The 22,923-nt window shown below is 38.9% G+C and overlaps 1 protein-coding gene across 2 annotated transcripts; it reads left to right on the top strand.

Annotated features, from left to right (window-relative positions):
- The first annotated feature begins 1,122 nt into the window (after positions 1-1,122).
- On the top strand, positions 1,123-21,147 carry LOC122648799 (AMP deaminase-like). Of its 2 annotated transcripts, none has more exons than XM_043842029.1 (20): positions 1,123-1,643; positions 3,463-3,644; positions 8,702-8,897; positions 9,840-10,018; positions 10,132-10,183; positions 10,291-10,418; positions 10,579-10,758; positions 11,309-11,376; positions 11,470-11,612; positions 13,328-13,389; positions 13,742-13,855; positions 14,510-14,650; positions 17,110-17,262; positions 18,011-18,064; positions 18,148-18,258; positions 18,373-18,546; positions 18,623-18,703; positions 19,957-20,055; positions 20,190-20,308; positions 20,685-21,147. In XM_043842029.1, the coding sequence occupies exons 1-19, from the start codon at positions 1,256-1,258 to the stop codon at positions 20,256-20,258; spliced, it is 2,574 nt and encodes an 857-aa protein (XP_043697964.1). In that variant the 5' UTR covers positions 1,123-1,255; the 3' UTR covers positions 20,259-20,308; positions 20,685-21,147. The 2 variants fall into 2 exon arrangements, with proteins under 2 accessions (XP_043697964.1, XP_043697963.1); XM_043842028.1 differs by having other exon boundaries at positions 8,693-8,897.
- Positions 21,148-22,923: the final 1,776 nt, after the last annotated feature.

Here is a 22,923-nt window from a genome sequence, read left to right as displayed (position 1 = left end):
TAAAATAAACAAAGGAATCAAAAGTTACGGACCCATTCCTCATTCTATAATAAATTTTAAGGAAAGAGAACGCCACCTGGTCGCAATGCACATGCTGCCCCTACCCCAGACACAGGAGTATGCAAAATGACCACTGCATCTCTGGTTATTTCCATCTTTCTAGGGGGTGTGGTAGTCATTGTGCGCACCCCTACGTCTAGGTGTAGGGGTGGTGTGCGCTGTGCAATCGGGTGGCGTTCTTTCTCCTTATATTTTATCTAGTAATAACCAAACATTTATTATTTTTAGCCCACAACTTATTATTATAAATAATTTATCATAAATAAGTTCTAAATAAAAATAAAAATTATACCAAAAAGAGAGGGGACTAACAATGATAATCTATTTACTCATTTACCTAATTTACCTTACCAATCTTAAAATCCCATGGAGGCAGTTTTAGATAGGTAGACTAATCAGGCATTCAGGCCTATGGAGTAAGAGACTAAAGAATAAAGATTAAAGAAGAGTGAAGACCCCTTGCACTCTTTAAAGGATAAAAAGGTGAGGGACGTTTTTAAGAAGGTAAAAAGGAAAAGGAGAATTGAGAAGCTGAAACTCAAGAGTATTAGGTGTTGCATTGTGGCTTGCAAACTGCGGAGTACAGAAGAGAAACTCAAGAGTATTATGTGTTGACGTGGCAGCACGTGGGAATTGAGAAGTGAGTGTATCACCAGAATAAAGGATAAATCGCATCGATTACCACTGAAAATGACGGGGCGGGTCCACACCCCAATTGCACGACTACGTTTTCCTTATCTGCTTATCACAAACAGACACTTGTTTGTTACGAGCCATTTTCATCTCATGGCCCCACCACCACCAAGCAGGGCTCCACCTTCCACTTCAGTCTCTTAATTAACCTCATTTTTAATTTAACAAGGGAATAATTCAAAATCCATAAAAGTACGGAAAACAATCCTTCTAAAAAACCAGAGAAAGAAAAAAAGCGGTGATGGATTCCGATGATGCAAGTCGTCTGAAAAAGTGAAATCACAGCAGTGAATATGTCCTCTCTTTCTACTCTCTTTCATAAATAGTTAAACGCATCTCTCGAGTTCTCCTAAATATACTCTTTCTCGCGCGCTCTCTCCATTTCATTACATCCCATTGTCTTCAACATCGTAGGGTTTCAATTCTACACTCACAGACCGGATTGAACAGAGAGATTCAGAGAGGGAGTGTGTGTGTGTTTGTGATTTATAGTTGGAGAGAAATGGATGCCTATGCTCTGCATCTAGCCATGGCGGCTCTGGTTGGAGCGTCGTTTGTAGCGGTGTCGGCCTACTACATGCACCGGAAAACTCTATCTCAGTTGCTAGAATTTGCGAAGACGGTTGAGCGAGAGCGAGGAGATGGTGATGAGGAGGCGATGGAGAGAGGTGATTCGCCTCAGCATTTCAGGAAGTATGGTGAGAAGCGAAGGAGTCATGGGCGGCGTAAGGGAGGAGGTTATCGTCGGACGTCAGCTTCGTTGCCTGATGTTACGATGATTGCTTCTGCTGATGCTGACGGGGAGGAGATGCGGAACGGTGCTATCTCTTTCGATGACCGAAATCTTCCGATTCCGGCCGGATTGCCTCGTTTGCACACGCTGCCTGAAGGTATGCACTTGTCGGACTTCTCTTCGGAGTGAAGCTTTGGCGTAATTTGACGTTTTAATGGTTATTAATGGAAGGTGTTTGTTCGTTTGCATTTGTTGTTTCTGAACATTTCTAATGTTTCCGGACTGTGTTTTAATATGGAGAGACTGATAGGAACAGTGATCGAGTTTTATCAGATTGGTTTAAATGGCTCATTTCTCCTCACTTGGTTGAAGATACTTGGGAATTGATCGTCTCAAGCAACAACTGCTTACTAACTGGCAGTTGTGAGTGGGTCGTCTCTTCAAGTTCGGAGCATTGGAGCCATTATCTTTGTACTGTGTAATTGTTGTCAGCGAAGAGCCTACAGGGTAGAGATCAAATAGGGGCGTAGAGTTTAGCTTGAAAATACAGCATTAACTGATTAAGAGAATTCGTGCAAGAGTATGAATTAGCGTATCAGTGAGAAAAAATTTCACAATATGGTGTTGGCTTTGCATGTCTTCCTTTGCTTTCTGTAATCCTCGTTTCTATAGATCTCCAAGCATTGATTTAGACAGAGACCCTAGATTCATATCAGTCCCTCTTTCGTTTCTCTCTCCTGGAAGTCTACCATATTGGGGATTGAATTTCGCCTTTTGAATATCCAAGACTAATGATTCTGATGAAACATATTACTGTAATCTTTCACGTGCTAGGCTTTGGATTCCCGTCCCAAGGCAAATGGTTCTTCTTCTTCTTGGGGTTGGGGAAAGGGAACCAGTGTAGGGAGAATTATTACATAAGAAATACTTCATGCTACTACCATGCTTGGGAAAAAAGAAGAGGTTTTTATTCTGGTTAAGTCAGCAGTTTTTCACTCTACAAAGGGTTTGGTACTATCTTGTGCGGTCGATTGAAGTTATCGTCATTACCATCAACATCTTAAAATTCTACAAATTCTTTTGTGCTTAATGGAATGGTTTTGGGCTTTTTTCATTTGAACAATCAGAGTATCTGGTTTCCAGTCTACATCTTGAATGTATTCCATGTAGTTTTGTAGTTGGTTTGCCTAGAGTTTCTTAGCTTTTTTTTTTTTCTGTTTTATGAAATGAATAATCTGAAGTTCCTGCTATTCGTTGTGGAAAATCAGAAATGGTGGCATTCAGGTAAATTAGAAGTATCACCAGCAGAGTGAGAATAGTCGGTTTACATGGTTGGCCTGTGTGCAACAAAGACCAGTGAATGTACCACTGGTAAAGGGTGATATGGTGCAAGTGGGAAGCTTTAGAAGAACAGAGGGGTGGCTGGTGAGGCTGCATCTGTTTTTGGGGATTTTGGTCTGATTGTATTCGCTGCAGGTGGTCTGCTGTGTGAATTGGTAGGTCTAGGATGTCTCCTTTTCTATTCTTCTTGTTTCATTCAGATTCTTATTACAACCTCTTATCCAGCCCCATTTCATTGATGTGGTTATCAGGCGTGCTGTATTTCTGCTTCTTCACTTCCTTCCTTGATAGCTATAAGCAACTTTTTTTGGGGGGGGGGGGTGTGGTTGTTTACAAAACGAGTCAAAGTAATGAGGAACAGAATGATAACTTATGATATAACAGAATATGCTGAGGTGGAGTTAAGAGGATTCATGTAGCTGAACCCAGTCGACGTGATAAGGACTTGTTGTAATAAGTGTCTAGTTAATCATTAAAATATTATCTAGCTTTCTTGTACAATAGATTATACCTTTGTTTTAGTGGACGCTTGTTTGCTGCTGTACTCCTCAGTGTGTGAATAAAGTTTCACACCTCTTTGACCTGTTGTTCCTCTGGATTTCTCGTAATTTACATGAGAACTTCTACTGTTTCAGGACAATCTGCTGGACGAGCGAGCTCAAATAAGAGAAGTGCACATATTATGAGGCCAACTTCTCCCAAGTCTCCTGTTGCTAGTGCTAGTGCTTTTGAGAGTATAGAAGGATCCGATGAAGAGGATAACTTGACTGACAATTCTAAACTGGACAATAGCTATTTGCATGCTAATGGAGATGCTGTAAGTTCATCATGCATGTGACTTTGTGCATGGTTAAACATATTGCATTTTTTCGCTATTTTGTTTCAGTGATGCAGGGAGGTTTAATAAACCCAAATCCCTGTGGGTTAAGCTCAGGAATGAAAAACTTGTGAAACTTAGGGTTGTAAATATACTGAAAAAGTAGAAAGAAGTGGTTTCCTGGGAAACAGAAAAGTTTAAACAATTTGGAGATGTTCAGATGAGATGCAGAGTTGAGAGAGAAAGTTCAAGAATGCAATCCAGAATTCCAGATTACATGAAACTTGAAACATAGGATTTATAGAAAGAATAACATGGACAGTTTGAGAGTAGGAAGTATAGAGTGGTTGAGGGAAATTAATTTTCTCGCCAAAATAAAAGGTACCAATTTGATTGGAATCGTTTATTATTCAAAAGGAGGTCTACTCTTGGCATGTAGACAAATCTTGATTAGATTTATGTAACTTTCTAAGAATTCAAGTGTCTAATGAAAAATTTGATCAGTTGTCTTGACTGCATATCTGTAACAGTGAAAGGATCTAACAAAACAAGCTGGGGCTATAAGCAAATATTTTTTTTTATACTGGAACTCAAATCAGCAACCCAGAATTCCATCTACTAACCTGATTGTCTAGTTGGAGAACTAAACATAGCCAAGAAGAATAGAAATGCTGCAGGAAATTCAAAACACTTCCAGATTGATGCCTTGACAACTATGGATTGTAGTGAAGCTGAAAGGACAGGTGAAAGAGTTCAAGATAATAGTTGAAGAACTTGAGGCTCAACTTGTCATGAAGAATGAGAACTGCTGCAAATGCAAATCTGAACAAGAGAGCACAAACTTGAGAGTACAAGTGGAAAAAATCTAATGAATTTCTTGAGGCAAAACTCACCTCAAGTGTTGAGAGTTGCAGTAGACTTGAAGAAGAAATCGCAACACTGAAGCCACAATTGGCAGAGTGAAGTAGCCTAGCTCCCACTATGAGACAGAAATGAACACCAACAAGCTTGATGAGATCTTGAGCTATTAGAGACCACCCCCTCATTAAGTTTGACTTGGGCTTTGAAGGAGGTGAGTCCTCAAACAAGATCAAGCACAAGGGCAAGGGTAATGTAGACTAGTCACAAGTGATAACCAGTCCACAAAAGGATCGCAAACTTCAGGTCCAGCAACAGTAAATAATTCAATCAGTTCTCAGATTTGCAGGAACTTTCAAAACAATAAAATAAAAAACAAGAAATCGAATAAGGGAAGAAGAAGATAGGATAGTTTCTCTCAAACTTGGGTCTCTCACCCACGGCTTCTCATTGTATTTTGGTCTGTCACCACTCACCAATGGCATCTCAACATACTCTCTCACAGAGCAAAGCACAAAGTTATGGTTTTTTTTTTTCAAACTTATTAATCAAATTCGTGTACAAGGCTGTAACCCCTTACAAACTTATATAGAAGACTCAAAAACATACTCAAACACTAAAAAAGAATGGCCTAATTCAATCATTGACTAATAAGGGAACATAAACTGACTAGGAAACTAAAATAATGTAAGAAACTAACTCAAAACAGGACTCTAACTAAACTAATGAAGTAAATCCCGTTTTCCTACTTTCTACCCATATTTTATGCCCATTAAAGTGACCCATTACAAAGAAAATCCATGGGATCAAAGGCCCAACATATACATAACTCAACCCAAGGCTTATTTTGGACCATAGCGGCTACAACAAGGTCACTCCCCCAAGACCAAAGAAGTAATGGTACCCCCACCTTGGCGAAAGTCACAAGATTGCCACCTACAAGTTCAATGTGAGGCCAAGCAACCTTGTAAGCAGAAACTCTTTCTCACCCTTGATGGAGCAGTAGAATGCTATAATTGCCACAACTTTGGGCATATAACAAGGGATGGTAGAACTGTGTTTCCATTTATGCCACCCCAAGTGAGAAGAGAAACCAAAAGGCCTCAAAACAAGCCTCAAGGGAAGCTCAAGTAAAACCCAAAGCAGAAATCTCAATCAGTGAAGAAGAGGGTTTGGAAGGAGAAGGTCATAGTAGAGCAAGTTGCATATGTATCTACCCAGTCATTGCCCAAGGAGGCTGGTAATTGCCTTTGAAATAAATTGGGTATGGGTACTTCTTCCAAGCATTGAAGTGCGCCGAGGTGCAAATGGTAAGGGGGAGTGTGTTTTATTGCAAGATACTTACTCCCATATGGACACGGCGGGAGTCGGTTGTTCTACCCTTTGGATTTGTTATCAAAAGGGGAGAGAGTTTCCAAAAAGGGGGAAAGAGACCCTAAAAGGATAGTTACCATATGTAGGGGAAGAGAACCTCTACAAAGGGGTAAAGAGAGTATAGGAAGAGGTTGACAGAAGATGAAGGAGACATGTGCAGCAGGGGGAGAGATTCCATGGTCTGTGTTTGTATATCGAAGAGGGCATGTGGTGAACAGGTAGTTCGGTTAGGTCAAAATAGGTGATTTTGGTCAAATTTGGGTTAGGGTTTAGTGGGGTTCAGGGTTTGATGGTAGGGTTAAGTAAGTTGATGTAGGGGAGTCTTCTAGTGAAGGTCTCGTTAAGTTCTAGCAAGTCTAGGGTTGCGAAACAAAATCGGCAGCAAGTTTGGTTGGGTTAGGGTTAGGTTTTTGACAAGAGAATTATGTGGATATTTAGGGTTTGAATGGTCAGATGGGGCTGCAACTTGGATCAAGTCTCCTATAGGGTGAGAGGAGAGTTTGATCTGATTGTGGGGCTGTTTCAATGACTGGTTTGTTCTGAGCAGCGAGGGGACTGTGGAAAAGGGTTAAAAGATGGAGGGGATTCTAGGGTTTGGATTGTTTAGAGGATTAGAAGAAGAATGACTAGGGTTTGGGATGATTCAAACTTACTGTTGTTGAAGTAGTAGTTGGACAGCATCTTGCTTGAATGAAGATCCTTGAATAAAAACCGGAACTTGAACAGTGTTTTGTAACAAGAGAGCTAGAACGAACCACCTGGGCTTCACACCGCAAGGTTTTGATTGGATCAAACACCAATCCCACCAGCCTTGATCAAACACAAGACAAAATCTTCAGCAATGAAGAGAAAGTTGCAGACCAACAAACTTGATTGAGTTTTTCAAAATAATGAGAGGTAAAGAGGAGTCTCCCAGCATGCCTTTATTTATATTGGGCTTAAAAGCCTTTTTCCTATTCAGTCTAGGAGACGGGAACCCCTTGGCCGACTCTTACATTGTCAACAAAAATAAAAGGTCATGTGACTTTTAAGTAGTTACATGACTCCTAATCTAGCCTAGCCAATTCTAGGAGCTGTCATGACTACTAAAAAAAAAACGAATAACTAACTTTAAATAAAAAAGGGTCATGGGACAGTTTTGACTTCTTCACTTCTTTTTCTTCTTTAGAATATAAGTCTTCATATTTGCATTACAAAGGGGGTGATGAGTGAAAGTGCGTTGTGTGTGTTGTCATTGTTGTCAACACATTCAGTTGGTCAACCACACTGACCGATACATTGTTGACGTGCAAATGGAAGAGAGGCCAATGTGAAGAAGAGAGTTGCAAGAAGAAAGAGAAGAGAAGAGGAGCTTGGTAACACTAAGGGTGTCGACCTTGAATACACTCAATGGGATACATTTGACATTGACTTGGCCTTGGTTGACCCTCAGTCGATGTCGACTGAGCTTCAATGGGTGTTGATCCGAGGCCAGGGTAGGTCGACTGAGGGCACACGTGGTTTGTTGCTTCCAAAGTGTCTTTTGCATTATAAGAAGTCTTATGTGCATATGAGAAAAAGAACACACCCCACTTAGGAGAAGAGAAAAGAGAAGAAACTCCAAGGAGGAGATCCCTAGAAGATTGCCCCTACACGAATATTGATTGTGTACTATTGAGAGGGAATCTTCAATCATTGCAACAGAACATCAACGGTTGTGAAGAGAGGAGGAGAAGAGCCACTCAACATACCTAGATGGAGAAGACACAAAAAGGGTTCGGGTTGATCAAGAAAGGTGTTTTGAAACCCTACATGTGTTGAGGTAAAGCTTGGGAGTGGGAGAAGACAGGGAGACACATCCTCGTTGTTGGTAGTCTCTTTGTGTACATTCACATATATGTATGTTTTTTAGATTATAGGCAAGATGTTTGATGAAATGCCATTAATTTTTTTGAGCTTATTAGGGTAATTACATATGCAATCTGATTGTATCACTGTAAGCTATCAAGTGGGTGCTTGGTAGAGGGGTTGTAGCTCCTTTGTGGTGGGTGTCACATAAAGTAGGGGGTTGGTGCCACATAAATTGGGGGTTGGTGCTCCTTGCGGTGGGTGCCGCCAAAAGTGATTTGTATTGTGCATTATACTTAGGCTGGATTTAGGTTGTAACCCAAACAGTCATTTGCACTGCGGACGCAGCCACACCGTCGAATCATGTATATTCTGTGTTGTGGATGTTTTGTGGTTTGCTCTTTGTGCTTTGAATGTGGTTGTGCGGATGTGGTGAATGTATGCTGGCTTAACGTGTGAGATCCCCCAAAGTGGTGAGAAGTTTTTGTGAGACTGTCACTGATTCACCTATCTTAGCGACAGCCTGAGTTCAACACCAATATCTTGATATCATTTAGTAATCTCTTCTGGAAAGTATGAGAATAATGTTTGGTTGTAAAGGGCTGTGATATAATGGAAACATCATAATGATGTTTGGTTGTAAATGACTTCAATGGAACATTCTGACAGGATTTACAGCTGCCAAAGTGGCTTGGTAAGATGTGTCTGGAGAAGAGTATGAAAATGGGGAAAAGACAACCACAAAAAATTTACTAGTGTAGCCATCTTGTCCCTGAAAGATGGGTTCACTGATGGCTCCCTCCAGCACATGGGAGGACAGGATATCCTACATTGGCAACAGAATGGATGTTGGTTTTTTGAATAGTTTCTCATTACATTGCCTGCCTGGTTTGTCTGTATTATGTATGTAGTATAGCATATCTTACAGTTCTTATGTATTTTATGTCCTTATGGACTAATGAAATTGTACTTGAACCTTCCATGAACAGGTATCAGAGGGTAAAAACCTGTATCAAAATTTGCCAGATCACCTGAATGCTAATACTGAGCAGAAGCCTATAGCTGCCAGCATGATTCGATCCCATAGTGTGTCTGGTGACCTGCATGGTGTGCAGCCTGACCCTGTAGCAGCTGATATTCTGCGGAAAGAGCCAGAACAGGAAACTTTTGTGCGACTTAAAATTAACCCAACTGGTAAGGATAACTTTTTTTTTTTGGAAGGGGGGGTGTTGAAGGGGGAATCCTATGTTCTCTTTCCCAAATTACTGAAACCTCTTAATACGCGACTGTAGGGTATTTAAAATCTCCATCTGTTTTTGTATGTCTGTGCCCCTGCAAAATTTTAAATATTGTATATTTTGTGACGGAGGGGATATTGTTTACTTTTTATTTGGTTTGAGTATACAGAAGCTGTTGCACCAACTGTAGCACAGAAATCTTGAATAAAAAAAAAAGGGAAAAGAGCAAATAAGATAGGAGAGGCATCGGATGATCCATTGAGACCTGATATTGATCCTTAAAATAATGCTTAATCGGCTTTTATTGAATCCCCCTCTACGAGAAGAGATACTTTTTGCTCTCTTCAGCCTATTGGGGCCTATGGGACAAATAGTTCTGGATGCCTTCTCGCAGTAGATAACTGCAATTTTATTGATGAAAATTAAATCAGAGAACAATACACAAACAAATGAAGCATCACCATCCAAGGCGTCCAAGATGAAAGTACATACAAAGACTAGTGACTAGTCATCGAAGGGTAAAAAATTTCAAAAGCGCCAACTAAATCTGTCCACCCCTTTGCCTAGCCAACTGATTTGCTGTCTTAGGGTTCCAATGGAACAAGGCAACAAGCAGTTCACTAGTGAAGCCAGAAACTTAATGTGTCTGATAGCCTGTGGAAATATCTGTGTTTCTTATTTGAAGACATCCAAGAAATTATAGTCACCGTGTCTCCCTCCACCATGTTATCAAAACTGTCTCTAAAATTATTAATTTGCGTCAAAACTCCTCACTGTACCTTCTATTTCTATGTCTTGGAATTAGGCTACTTCGGAAATGAAATCTTTCTGAGATTTCATTTTTTTAAATTTCTGTGTCAGAGGGAAATTATTTTTTTTAATCTGTTCTCAATATTAGAGGTTCCATCCCCTGATGAAGTGGAGGCCTACCTAGTACTTCAAGAATGCCTTGAGCTGCGAGAAAGTTATGTGTTCACGGAAGCAGTTGCTCCTTGGGAGAAAGAAGTTATCACTGATCCCAGCACACCAAAGCCTAATCCAAATCCATTTGCTCATACACCTGAGGAAAAAACTGATGTGAGTTTATCTTAATTTGTTGAAAACCTCACAAATGGTGCCTTCTTGTATTTCCAGCTAAATTGGTATTAGAATTTGTTATTCTTATCATTTGGTTCCTACCCCCCCCACAGCATTATTTTCAGATGGAAGATGGTGTTGTTCATGTCTATGCAGATAAAGATTGTAAGATGCTGGCCCAATCTTTTCATGTGTATTGGGTTACTTGCTGTTACTGTGATTCAGGAGTGCCCTCCGGGAATTTATACCATGCTTTCTTCTTTCCTTTTCAGCGCCGGAGAAACTTTTTCCTGTTGCTGATGCAACAACCTTTTTTACCGATCTGCATCGTATCCTTCGAATAATTGCTGCAGGAAACATTCGATCTTTATGTCATCATCGATTAGTTCTTCTGGAACAAGTAAATACTTCTCTGCTGATCCCCCCCCCCCCCCACCAAAAAAAAAAACTAAGAAAACCAACAAAAACTTTTTTTTTTTAAGTTCTTGATTACTTGAAATGACTGTGTTCCAATAATGTTAATGTTATATGTCATTTGATTCACCAATATCTCTGTCCAGAAATTCAACCTTCATTTGATGCTTAATGCGGATAGAGAATTTCTTGCTCAGAAAAGTGCACCACATAGGGACTTCTACAATGTCAGGAAAGTTGACACTCATGTTCATCACTCAGCGTGTATGAACCAGAAACATCTATTGAGGTTTATCAAGTCAAAGTTGAGGAAAGAGCCTGATGAGGTAATGAACAACATTTCCTTTTGTGATGAACTGATGGTGTTGTAATACTTTATCCTAGCATTGTCCTTTGGGACTAAATAGTTGTGAACTCATTACTCTCTTGAGACGAGTAACATTCCCGTGCACTTTGACAATATGTGGACTTGCACTCCACATACGAGCATATTTATGTATCCCTTTTGATATCTTTGTACCCGAGGATCGACAAACTCGACTCCACATTGTTCACAAAAGGTCGGGTCTTCGTTTTCATCTTCGATTACTCGATAATTTCCACAAGCACAAATTCCACTTTTGATAGGCCCAAAAAAAATTTCACAAAACAATCCATCCTTTTCTGGTTTATTGGTTTTGTAATGAAAAGTATAGGGTTTTGTCACCTCTCCAACTATTTCTCCATTAGGTAGGATTTTATTCGCCCAAGCACTTATTTGTTGAGGAGAAACTGATCCAATTCGAAGTTGTTGATGTTTATACCGTTTTTGGATTTGAAGCAAAACTCCACTGTTATTAAACTGAGGCCATGCAATGTCACATGCTTTTTGGTCAGGTCGTAATATTCCGAGATGGGACGTATCTGACACTGAAAGAAGTTTTTGAGAGTTTAGATTTGACAGGGTATGATAAAATTATCCTTTATTCTTTGAAGAACTCTCTTTCATTTTGTTAAATTATTATATTTTGAAAATTTTCTCCTTTTTTTTGGAGCAGGTATGACCTTAATGTAGATCTTCTGGATGTCCATGCTGACAAGAGTACATTTCATCGTTTTGACAAGTTCAATCTCAAATACAATCCTTGTGGTCAAAGTAGGCTCCGAGAGATTTTCCTTAAGCAAGATAATCTTATCCAAGGTATCTCCTTTTTAGTTTGTTATTGTATCTTCATGATTGCCTTGAGAAGGTGGACATTAAATCAACAATTGTGTTGAATTTCAGTTATGTGCCAAATACATGTGCTATATAATTTGGATTGTTAACAAAGCTCGTGTTCATCTAAATTTCCCAATTTTAAAGTTATTAATTTATAGGGATTCAGAAGGTCAAGTTGTTTTCATTACAGTTTTCAAAACGAAATTATAAGAATAACAGAATATCAAAATAACAGTTACGAGTTCTGGAAGTGTTAATTCAAAATGCTAATATCACCGGGAGAATGATTTGCAAGCCTTGCAATTTTTAAATGCCAGCAAATTAATACCAGTAATCTGCCTACATGATCTGTTCTCTTGATTAAGTGTTCAAGTTAAATGCTATTACTTAAATCCAAATTAATACTATCACCTTGTGCTAGCCTTTTGAGGACATTTAGATGTATGCATAGGGGATGGAATGGTTCAAACTTCTTATTACCTAATTAAATTTCTGTATTGGTACCCAAGTATATTAACTCAAATTCAGTTCAACTCAACTAGCCTTTTCCCAACTAAATAGATTCAGCTATGTGGATCCTATTTTTGCCTTTCAACTCAGTTTGTCAACCCAAAGCCATTCATATATTTTCTTTCCTCTTCTTTCCAAGTCATTTTGGTCTATTCTTGGTCTTTTAACTCCTCTATTTTGTATCATATGAATCTCCATTAATGGCACTCTCAATGGCCTCCAACAAACCCATGCCACATCAAGTGGAGCTCCTTCCCTTATCTATCACGAGAAACTCAACATGAAGGCAGAAAAAGAGATAATAATAACTTGGTCCCGGGCATCTACCATTATACCCATAATGATCGGCCATACAATTGCTATTCATAATGGCAAGGACCATTTGCCTATTTTTATAACAGATCGTATGGTAGGTCACAAATTGGGAGAATTTGCACCCATTATAAATTTCCGAGGACATGCAAGAAATGAGTAAGGATTAGATCAAATGGGCGATGAAAGTATGTGATAGATAGTTATCTATCTGGATTGTATATTTTTATGCCTTTTGCTTATGAAGAGCACCAAAAGAAACAATAGGTCTTACTATTCCTATATGAGTAACGCCATGGTAAGGCGTAAGTCACCGGTTCAAATCCGATGAGGGGCTCTTTCCACAAAACTCCAGTCTTAGCCTTCATTTTTGGGCCACTCCTAAATTACCCCATTTTTTTATCTTTTCTAGTTTCTCCACTCATCTATCTCAGCTACATTTATTTTGTTTGTGTTTCTTCTTGGGCCCAATTTTCATCTCCATACAACATTATTGGTCTTATAACTATCCTGTAGAGTTTTCCTCTTGGGGATGCATTGGCTCTCTAGAAGCATCTCTCCTTTTACACCCACCATGCTCTGGTTCAATTTCTCCTTTGTAAGAAACCAAAAATGCAAAAAGTGAAGACAGAATTAATTAAAAAACTTATTTTATGTTTTCCTTTACCTGTAGATCTGGTATGTGATAAATGTGCCTTCATCTGATCAATCTTTATGTATCTTGATATTTTAACCTGACGAACCATCTACCACTAATCCGTTGTTGGTTGTGCTGAGCATGCTGAAGATAGTTCAGATTTTATTATTTTTTATTCAAGAACATGGTTCAGATATCGTAGCATGTTCTATCTAACTTATTACTTCCATTCCAACAGGTCGTTTCCTCGGTGAGTTGACAAAACAAGTATTCACGGATCTTGTAGCCAGTAAATACCAGGTGCATTTTAGTTCATTTTTCGGTATTCATGTTTCTTTTTTGGTACTGTTTGTACCTTTTTAACTTTCCAAATTATTGGGTTGTTTCTTCAATTTGATTGCGTTTCAGAAATTATGTTTGGGCATTTGATGTTATGCACATGAATCATACAACTCATTGAGAAAGCAACAAGTGGATAGGCATCAAACTAGCTAAACTGAAAACGTTCCAAAAATATTCATTTAGAAGGAAAAGGAATTGCATGAAATAATTTGATGTTCTCATGTTGGGACTCTAAAGAATGCCACTTTCTCCTTATGCACAATAATGGTTCCCCTTGGTGGGTGACTTATTTTTAAGGTTGTTTTGGCAGATGGCCGAATACAGGATATCAATCTATGGTAGAAAGCAAAGTGAGTGGGATCAACTGGCTAGTTGGATAGTGAATAATGACTTATACAGTGAGAATGTTGTTTGGTTAATTCAGGTATTTTCCATCTTCTCTAAAACTTCATTTTGAACTTTACTTTCACGTAAATTGGAAAATTTGATTCATGTATAATTTAATTTGACACTTGGGCTACCCATCTCACTCTGATAAGGCTTCCTCAGTGGCCTTGATACTTAATTGGTGGTTAGGCAGCCATTGCAAGCTCCAGATAAGTGGGCCGTCAAGGAAAAAATTTCTTTAAACGCTGTGTAAAAGCCATTAGTTCTTGATGCTTAATTTGTTATTTTACATTTATGGGAATAGACTTGGTCTACTACAGTGAGTATGTGCATGATGAGTCGATGACAGATGTCTATACTGGTTGACTAGTGCATTATTTCTTCTGTGTATTTGTCCAATTTTTTACCAGTTGAACTTATTAAATAAGGGGAATGATGGTACAACTGGTTTTGGGAGCATTTCCTTTTTCAAATGGAAAATTTTCTTTGTATTTCTTGTTCCTTTTCTTTTGCTGGGGAAGGAAGGATCTACAAAGTAATGTGATTCTGTTGTTGTTTTGCTTGGAAGTTGCTTAATCAGCACTTATCAGTGATCCCTGCTGTATTTTGTCTCTTTCTTTCGAAAGTTCTTGATCATTGCTAAGCTTTCTTTATAAATTATGTCGTTCCATTGTGGAATTATCTTTTTCAGCTTCCACGTCTGTACAATGTGTACAAGGAAATGGGAATCGTTACATCCTTCCAGAACATTCTTGACAACATATTTCTTCCCCTTTTCGAGGTTACTGTTGATCCAGATTCACACCCTCAATTGCATGTTTTCTTGAAACAGGTTTGTCCCATGCTGACTTTACCCTGCAATCCAATTTCGCATATGGTATAGTTATAAACTCAATGTTTGTTGAGAATGTTGAGCATTGTATGGAAACTACTAAAGGTTGTAGAACTGAAAAAACCTACTATAGACACTTATTTGGTATTATGGGATATTGTCATTTTATTCTCATCCACTTTGGCACAATTGATTTGAAAATTTTCTCTTGTTCTCTATGGCACTATAAAAGGGGTTGGTTTGTTAGATATCATATTATAATTTTTTAGAGGAGCAAATATGAGCTGGTGGCAAAAGTCTAGCTACCAGTTTACCTGTGTATAGAGTGTGAAATGAACTATTGTTTCTAGGGTCCATGCCAGAAAAAGTGATGTAGGGACATAAGTATCATTCATAAAAGACCCAGACGAAATAAAGAGTTATAAGGCAGGCAACAGGAAAAGTCGATTGCAGAAAACATGGGACAAGCAATGCTCCCATGATGCAGGGCATCCGGCTGGTTCAATCCCAGACCAGTTGCAAGCCCAGCCCAATTGCAGTCCAGCCCAAATCCAAGATTAGGCCCAGTTCAAGCCCACGGTCCAGCAGCAACCAAAGGTCTAGACCAGCAAGAATTCCAGCCCAAGTTCCCCATTGGGCCCAGAAAGAATTAAACCTCACTTTGGACCCAACCAGCCCAAAACATGGACTCCTTGGAGCTGTCAAGATGGCCCCACAGTTTATGCTTTTTCATCTTCCTAGGCAACTTTTATGAAGGAAAGATTCATTGAGGGTACTTCAGCCTCCAAATATCATCAACAACTGATGAATTGATCTGGAGATCAGAGAGCTTGAAGTTGCTGCAACAAAACTCAGATCTGCAGGTGTTATATAACAGCAAATGGCATAAACTAAAGCCAGCCTTTGTGGGTCCATCTTGACAGCTCCAAGGAGTCCATGTTTTGGGCTGGTTGGGTCCAAAGTGAGGTTTAATTCTTGCTGGGCCCAATGGGGAACTTGGGCTGGAATTCTTGCTGGTCTAGACCTTTGGTTGCTGCTGGACCGTGGGCTTGAACTGGGCCTGATCTTGGATCTGGGCTGGACTGCATTGGGCTGGGCTTGCAACTGGGCTGTAATTGAACCAGCCGGATGCCCTGCATCAACTCTCCCCTTCTTAGAAAAAACTCGACCTCGAGTTTTGTAGAGACAAAGAATAATCTTCATATGATGAATGTCCAGCTTCAGCCCATGATAAAATTCTGGCATCTCACAAACGTATGGAATGAAGTCTACGAGACGTGGTCCTTTCTCCTCAAAAAACTTAGGTGGAAAGATAAAATCCACATGTTCCACCTTTGAATCAATGTTGGTTCCAAAGGGAATAACCACGGGATCTTTAGAAATTGTCACATCTACTTCTTCATGAGGAAGACCAATCATAGGGTCTTCAATGATGATTGGGGCAAGTTCGGGGCTGACTTGTTCGACCTCGGGTTCACTAACATCATTCTCGAATGGCACAACACCATGGTTGTAAATGAATTGGCAAGGGTACAAAAAAGTGGTTACAAAAATCTATTGTAACCGGGTTGGTTACAAATACATTTAACTTCTTTTTAATTACTAAAATATTTCAAAAAACATAGTACATTCTTGGTTGATTTTTTCACCAAAAATCAAAACTCAAAACATGAAGTTATAGAACTCACTGAGATCTACAACATAGTGTGAGATCATCCACAAAGTCAAAGTATTTAATTTTTAATTATTCCTGAATTTAAAAAAATGAAACTAATCACAAATTTCACATGCAAACAATATATAGAATCATTTCATACTCATACGATTTCATTATAAACATAAGATTTGCTTTAACAAGAAACATAGAAAATGACTTAAATGAAGAAAAAAAACCTGAAAATTTGTGCCTTGGTGAAGCCACTGCAGTGAGCTGCAATCTGCAAAATCTGGACGTTAATCCGATGTCCCGCTCCGTTGGATGTGTAGAGGAGCAAAAACGGTAAGACCCTCCAAGTTCCGTGCAGACCGGACTAGAGATGAGAGATATCATATCAGTGCTTAAGAAGAACTGGAATTGTTTTCAAAAGTTGCAGGTTATAAGGTTCGGATCGGCTGATCCGTATCGGTATCTGATACTCGGTCCAATCCAGCTACGCGTGCCAGGATCGACCAGGTATCGGTATCGCTCGTGGCCGATATGACCGATCTGATACTGATTCCTTAAACCATGCTTTCTCCATCTCATTCCAAAACCTTTTCTTTTACAGGCAAAATTCACGATATCTCAAGACACATGGTTTTTGTAGCTTTTACAGATTGTGACCGTTGTTTTGCTAGTTTTGTTTATAAGATCCTTGTTAAATTAAGTTGCATCCAGATATTTCTTTCATAGTTTCGTATTGGTATCCCACTATTTATTAGATGTAATAGTTGACTTCTGATTTTATTTGACTTTTCAGGTTGTTGGGTTGGATTTGGTGGATGACGAAAGTAAGCCTGAAAGGCGACCAACAAAACACATGCCAACACCAGCTCAGTGGACCAATATTTTTAATCCTGCATTCTCATACTATGTTTACTACTGTTATGCTAACCTTTACACCCTAAATAAGGTGTGTTTGCTATAACTTACAGATTATTTGTTTTTTTAGTAGTGGTGATTGTGGCACAGATGGTTGCTTTTCTGTCTCAGGTAGTTGACAAATAAAAATAGGGTCAGAAAATGGATCATCCCCGCCTATGGCATAGCAAAATGGTACACATACATGTGGTTGAGACCTCTTCTGCCGCTTTTAGCAAGACCCCATATCTTCACATTGACGTCATTGAAAATAGTAATGACATCTTAAAATGCAAAGATAGTATTTCTTCCCGAAATGACTGTCCCCTTCTTTAGCTGTCCCAAATTGTTTGACCACCTTACATACATGGGTTTTTAAGAAGTTTACCATATTAGCTCCTGCATCTATTACCTCATTTCGTTTGGAAACAATGTAGTAAAGAGTTGTAATAGAAGGGTAATCGCAAATAGCGATGGATGGTTTTAATACTTCTACTCCCTTTGCTTAAAATTTGGGTTTTTTCAAAGGGGATGGTCATTTTGGGATAGGAAGAGGAGTATCATTATAATCATGTGATAGTTGCATCATTTTCCTCGAATATCCTACATTGGACCAATTGAATTCCTTCTCCTTGGTTGATCATAAATCTGTGCCTTTGCTTTGCAATACTGGCATGGTGGGACATCTTCTACCAATGACTTGAGTAGCCATGATGGATGATTCAGTTATTTCTTTATGAGCTGCTTCTACTTCCATTAAAATGTGTGAGAATCCGTAATTGGTTATTCTTTTCTGTCAGCTTCGTGAATCAAAGGGGATGACAACCATCAAATTCCGACCACATTCAGGAGAGGTAATAATTGAGGCTCTTGTGAGTTTGCATTGACAGATTATTTAATTATCTAGAAGGTGTCTCATGTGGCCTACTATTTTCAGGCTGGTGACATTGATCATCTTGCGGCAACTTTTCTTACGGCTCACAACATTGCTCACGGAATCAATTTGAGAAAATCTCCCGTCCTGCAATATCTGTATTATCTTGCACAGGTAATGGGGAAGATAAAAGGGGAAAACTGAAATGCTAATTTTTAGTTCATGTTATTTGGACGACTTATTGCATCAGAATATCTAATTGCCTCTGACGTCATTTTGATTAATCAGATCGGGCTGGCAATGTCTCCTCTGAGCAACAATTCCTTGTTTCTGGATTATCATCGGAACCCTTTTCCGATGTTTTTCCTTCGGGGCCTCAATGTTTCTCTTTCAACAGATGATCCTCTACAAATTCACTTAACAAAAGAACCCTTGGTAGAAGAATACAGTATAGCAGCTTCTGTGAGTCTTTCTCTCTCTCCATTTTTTTGAAATAGATATTATTTGTATCCATGGGGACTAATCAATTCACTTACAGGTGTGGAAATTAAGTTCATGTGATCTATGTGAGATTGCTCGTAATTCAGTATACCAATCAGGGTTTTCACATGCACTGAAGGTACATTACTTGGACCTTACTACATTAGTTACAAAAGAAATTGCTGATCAATTTATAAGAAAAGACAGTAACATGGTGCTCAACTCATAGCACTAGACAATTGGAGAAACGCTAGTTGGCTGGCATATGGGCAGAAATTGTTAATGTAATCCTCTTGTGGTTCATCAATCAATCAATCGAGGGAGAGAGAGAGAGAGAGAGAGCAATCCCATGTTATTTCCTGCTTCTGCATCTTATAGTGTCCTGCACCTGCTGCTTTGAAACCCTCGTTTTGGGAATAACAGGTGAATAACGTATCCGCATTCATTTGGAGGAAATTACATATGTTTCATGGTTTAATCTTTGAGTGCTAGCACAATGGGTTTGTAGTCCATTGTATTTCTTTTTCTTACCAAAAACGAAGAGTCGATCCCACTGTTTCACAGGGGTTCTACCTTGCCTTGTAATTAAGAATGGCCTTTTGAGTGCTAGAATATCCCTTGATGTTTTGCACAAAGGAAATTTTCCTACAATCTGTAACAGAAACATGGGTTAGTATGGATGGCATTCCTGAATCTTGATATTGCTCATTCACAGTGGTGTGGTCCTCCACAAAATGTCTGCAAGGTGAACCCTCAGTGCCATAGTTTGAGTAATCAGAATCGGCACTGGAATCGGTAGCCACCAATTTCGATCTGAATCGGCCAAAAAGCCCTAGAAAACCTGTTCTGGATTGGCTGGAAACGGGATTGTCTTCAGACGATCTGATCTGGTCCAGATTCCTCGGACCCAGCTTTCACAGTGCTTCACATGCATTTCCTAGATCACTAGAGATGATCCATTCTAGTGCATAGAACTCCTGGTCGGAACTGTCCAAGGTAAATCCTTATGATAATCTATTTGCCCATAGCAATTTGGATTGTTATCTTCTCTTTTTGTATAATCTTTTTCTGATTTTCATATGGTAGTAATAGTCTTTCTGTATTCTGTTCAATGGTCATATGTACCTACGAATCCTTGAGTTTTAGTTAATGAGGTCCATGCACAGAATTTTTGTTGAATGGGTTGTACTATGTATTGAGCATCTACCCTATCTGGAGCTTGCTTTAAAGTATGCAAAACATAAATTGCTTCATAATTACTTACGAAGAATTTGTGCAATATTTGTGAAAGTAGAAGGCTGTACTTATTGCAAGTTTAAATTATGATGCTTTTTTCAAGTTGAGTTCCAAACCTTCTGACTTGAATTTTGAGCCATTGATGTCTTTTGTCAGTCACATTGGATTGGAAAATCATACTACAATAGAGGTCCTGATGGAAATGATATTCACAAAACAAATGTGCCTCATATCCGGGTGGAATTTCGTGAAACGGTATATGCTCAAATTTAGCACTCTGTTCATTGTGATGAATCATCCATTTCAGAATTGAAAAAAATATAAAATAAAAAAAAATAAAAAAAGATGAAAAATAAGTTTCATTAACTAGCTGGATCATGCCAATACAGATCTGGAGAGAGGAAATGCAACAGGTATATCTGGGAAAGGCTGACATTCCAAAAGAAGTGTATCAGTGAAGTCAGGGCTCATATGCACCATTCTTCATTGTTATTCATTTGTCCTCCTGGTAAGAATATTTTCATTGGCATCTTAAATTTATCCCATTATGTTGTTCCTTCCCGTTCTTTCGAATTGCTCGTCATAGAAGGATTTCGAAGCACTATTTCTATGGCCTCACTAAGGTCTTTTTTTGTCCGGGTGAGGGGGTGGGGAGGCAGAAGTTATTGCTTCCCTCCAACTGGCAGTAATTTGCTGGCTGTGAAATTAAGTATTGTAGATCAATGATAGTTTCTTTTCATTGAGTTGCATTGTTATAGATTGATGGGACCTTATTTTGCTCACTTATTTCATATAATTCAACCAAATGGAATGGAAATACAGAGAATTTTCACATTGTAAAAACTTGTTACAGCACCCATTCCTTGCCTTCGTCTTTTCATCAGTTATGGGAGGTGAAAGACCTGAACTCTTTTCATCCTACATGAGGAGGCATTTCCAGGTGATGTGCAAGTTGGCTGGCAGTCTTGGAGGTGCTAATGAGGGAGAGAAATTGCCAATGGTCGTCTGTGTGATAAATTGTAACATAAGAGAGCTTCTAGTAGCATGAGATACAGTGAGTCAAAATCCATAGTTACTGCAAGAAAAATCCTATCTTAGACTCTGATTTGATTGGATTCTATCCAATTGGAGGGGGGGGGGGGGACTTCACAAATGAGTTGCCTTGCTAAGAGGCACTGATAAATTAATTTGTTACGAAGATGATATTAGAACATTTCCACGTGTGCCCAGGAGGGTCTCAATTTTGAGCTGGTTATGTAGTTCTTCCTACATTGCAATGGTATCTGTAACATGTTACAATGTTGCTTATTCATCGGCAAGGCAAGGAAACTTCTTCTGCATATTGAAGTTACTAATTCTTTTACAGTTGAGTAAAAAAGATCATGTGATAATATATTTGTAATTAAACCATGGTTATTGGAATCTATGATGTCTTCATAAGTTTACAGCAGTATTTCAAAGAAAAACCCATAAAGAAGCAACTGGTTCGAACCCTCCCCCTCCCCTTCCATACCCTTAGTCCCTTTCTTTTTACTTGATGTGAAAGTAAAGAGATCGTATCAGTTTAAAGATGTCAAACCGTAAATCATATGCATCCTCTTAACTTTGAGAACGGGTGCAAGTTGACCAGGAACTGGTAACATCTTCACTAACAGGGTGTTTGGTTGTTTTCCTGCAGGCGGTCTAGTTGGAAGGGAAATGATGTTAGCATAGACTGAAATTGAAACCTTTTCTAATCATTCTTTTCAATGTAACCAAAACAACATTTGGGAAAGAGGGGGGGGGGGGAGGGGAACCTCTTCATTTTCTTCCTCGGTTTCTGTTTTCCTCACGTCGTACTGGCAGTGTACCTTACACAATGTGATGGTAAGACAAAAAGACGTTTGCCCACGAGTAGGCCTCAGACTCATGTCAAATTTCAGTCCAAATTTTGTTCTCTACCCTTCATGGTAGAGGTTGGAAATTTTGTCGAAAATAGGAGCAATATTATACCATTGGAATTGCAAAGAAAAGATACAATAAAAGTTATGTCCTGACAAAAGAGAGCTTTACAATTTGGCATGTGATTGATCTAGATATTCTTTCATACATCCAATGGTTGGGATGATCAAATAAAGGTTGGAAGATTTTCCCCGGGGTTTTTCATTTAATAAAACTCTTAAAAAATTGAACGTTGCTGCAGGCATAGAGGATCCTAACACTGCAAAACCCCTTCTACATTATCCAATGGGAAAACAAGGTGGGTAAAGCGTAAAAAAGGGTACCTAGGTAGGGTAGATTAGGATGGCCAGGAATATATAGGTTGACAAATGTCTACCATCCATTCCAATGGTTTGGACTTTGACAAATGTATACCATCCATTCCAACAGGTTTAGTATTGGGAAAATTACATGATTAGCTACTTTTGGGTTTTCATTTACAAAACTGTTCTCCTTATGTTTGAGTTAACAAAAATGGACAAAAACAAGTTTAGTTTTACAAAACAGTGACTCTTGTTAGGTTCAATATACCGAACTTTTTTTACCTTAAATTTATGGGGAAAAAATTGTCCTAGAGTATAGTTCAGACGTTCAAACACAAGATGGGGTGAAATGACTATCCTATCTCCATGAAAGGTGAAAATCCTACATCTTTAGATTCAATCTATCACATCTTTTGAGTTGACTAATGGTATTCCAGCTGATGGTTGGGACTAGAAACAATTCACCATTAGACCAGGAAAAATTACGTCTTATTGCATCCAACACATTAGTGATTGAAACCGGTTATTGAAAACATGACATAAAATGAAACGGCAAAGCAGATAACTGAGATAAGGTAGATTGCATGAGATGTGCTTACCTACCAATCTTAAATATTTAGCTTTCCACGATTGAAGCTTATTGGTTATCCGTTGGATGAGTAGAGCAATGAGAGGGATAGGAACACCCTATCAGCAATCGAGAGAGTCAATGCCGTTCTAGTCTTCTAGATGGTAGCCACCACAGTAGATCTAAGACTGATATTGACGATTGCCGTCCCCCACTAGAAAGTCCTCACTGAAATTTTAAACTTCAAAACGCCTGTAATCGCAAGTAAGATGGGATAAGGAGAAGGAACCAAGCATGATCTTTATGCCATTC

This window comes from Telopea speciosissima, chromosome 1 (assembly GCF_018873765.1).
Source record: "Telopea speciosissima isolate NSW1024214 ecotype Mountain lineage chromosome 1, Tspe_v1, whole genome shotgun sequence".
NCBI lineage: Eukaryota > Viridiplantae > Streptophyta > Magnoliopsida > Proteales > Proteaceae > Telopea > Telopea speciosissima.
This window is presented reverse-complemented; position numbering and strand designations above follow the sequence as displayed.

Bases quoted from the DNA above. Each gene is read 5' to 3' on its own strand.
- LOC122648799 (XM_043842028.1), top strand. From the start codon at position 1,256: ATGGATGCCTATGCTCTGCATCTAGCCATGGCGGCTCTGGTTGGAGCG. The intron at 8,898-9,839 runs GTAAGGATAACT...TCTCAATATTAG, and splicing joins ACTTAAAATTAACCCAACTG to AGGTTCCATCCCCTGATGAA. The intron at 17,263-18,010 runs GTGTGTTTGCTA...CTTTTCTGTCAG, and splicing joins ACCTTTACACCCTAAATAAG to CTTCGTGAATCAAAGGGGAT.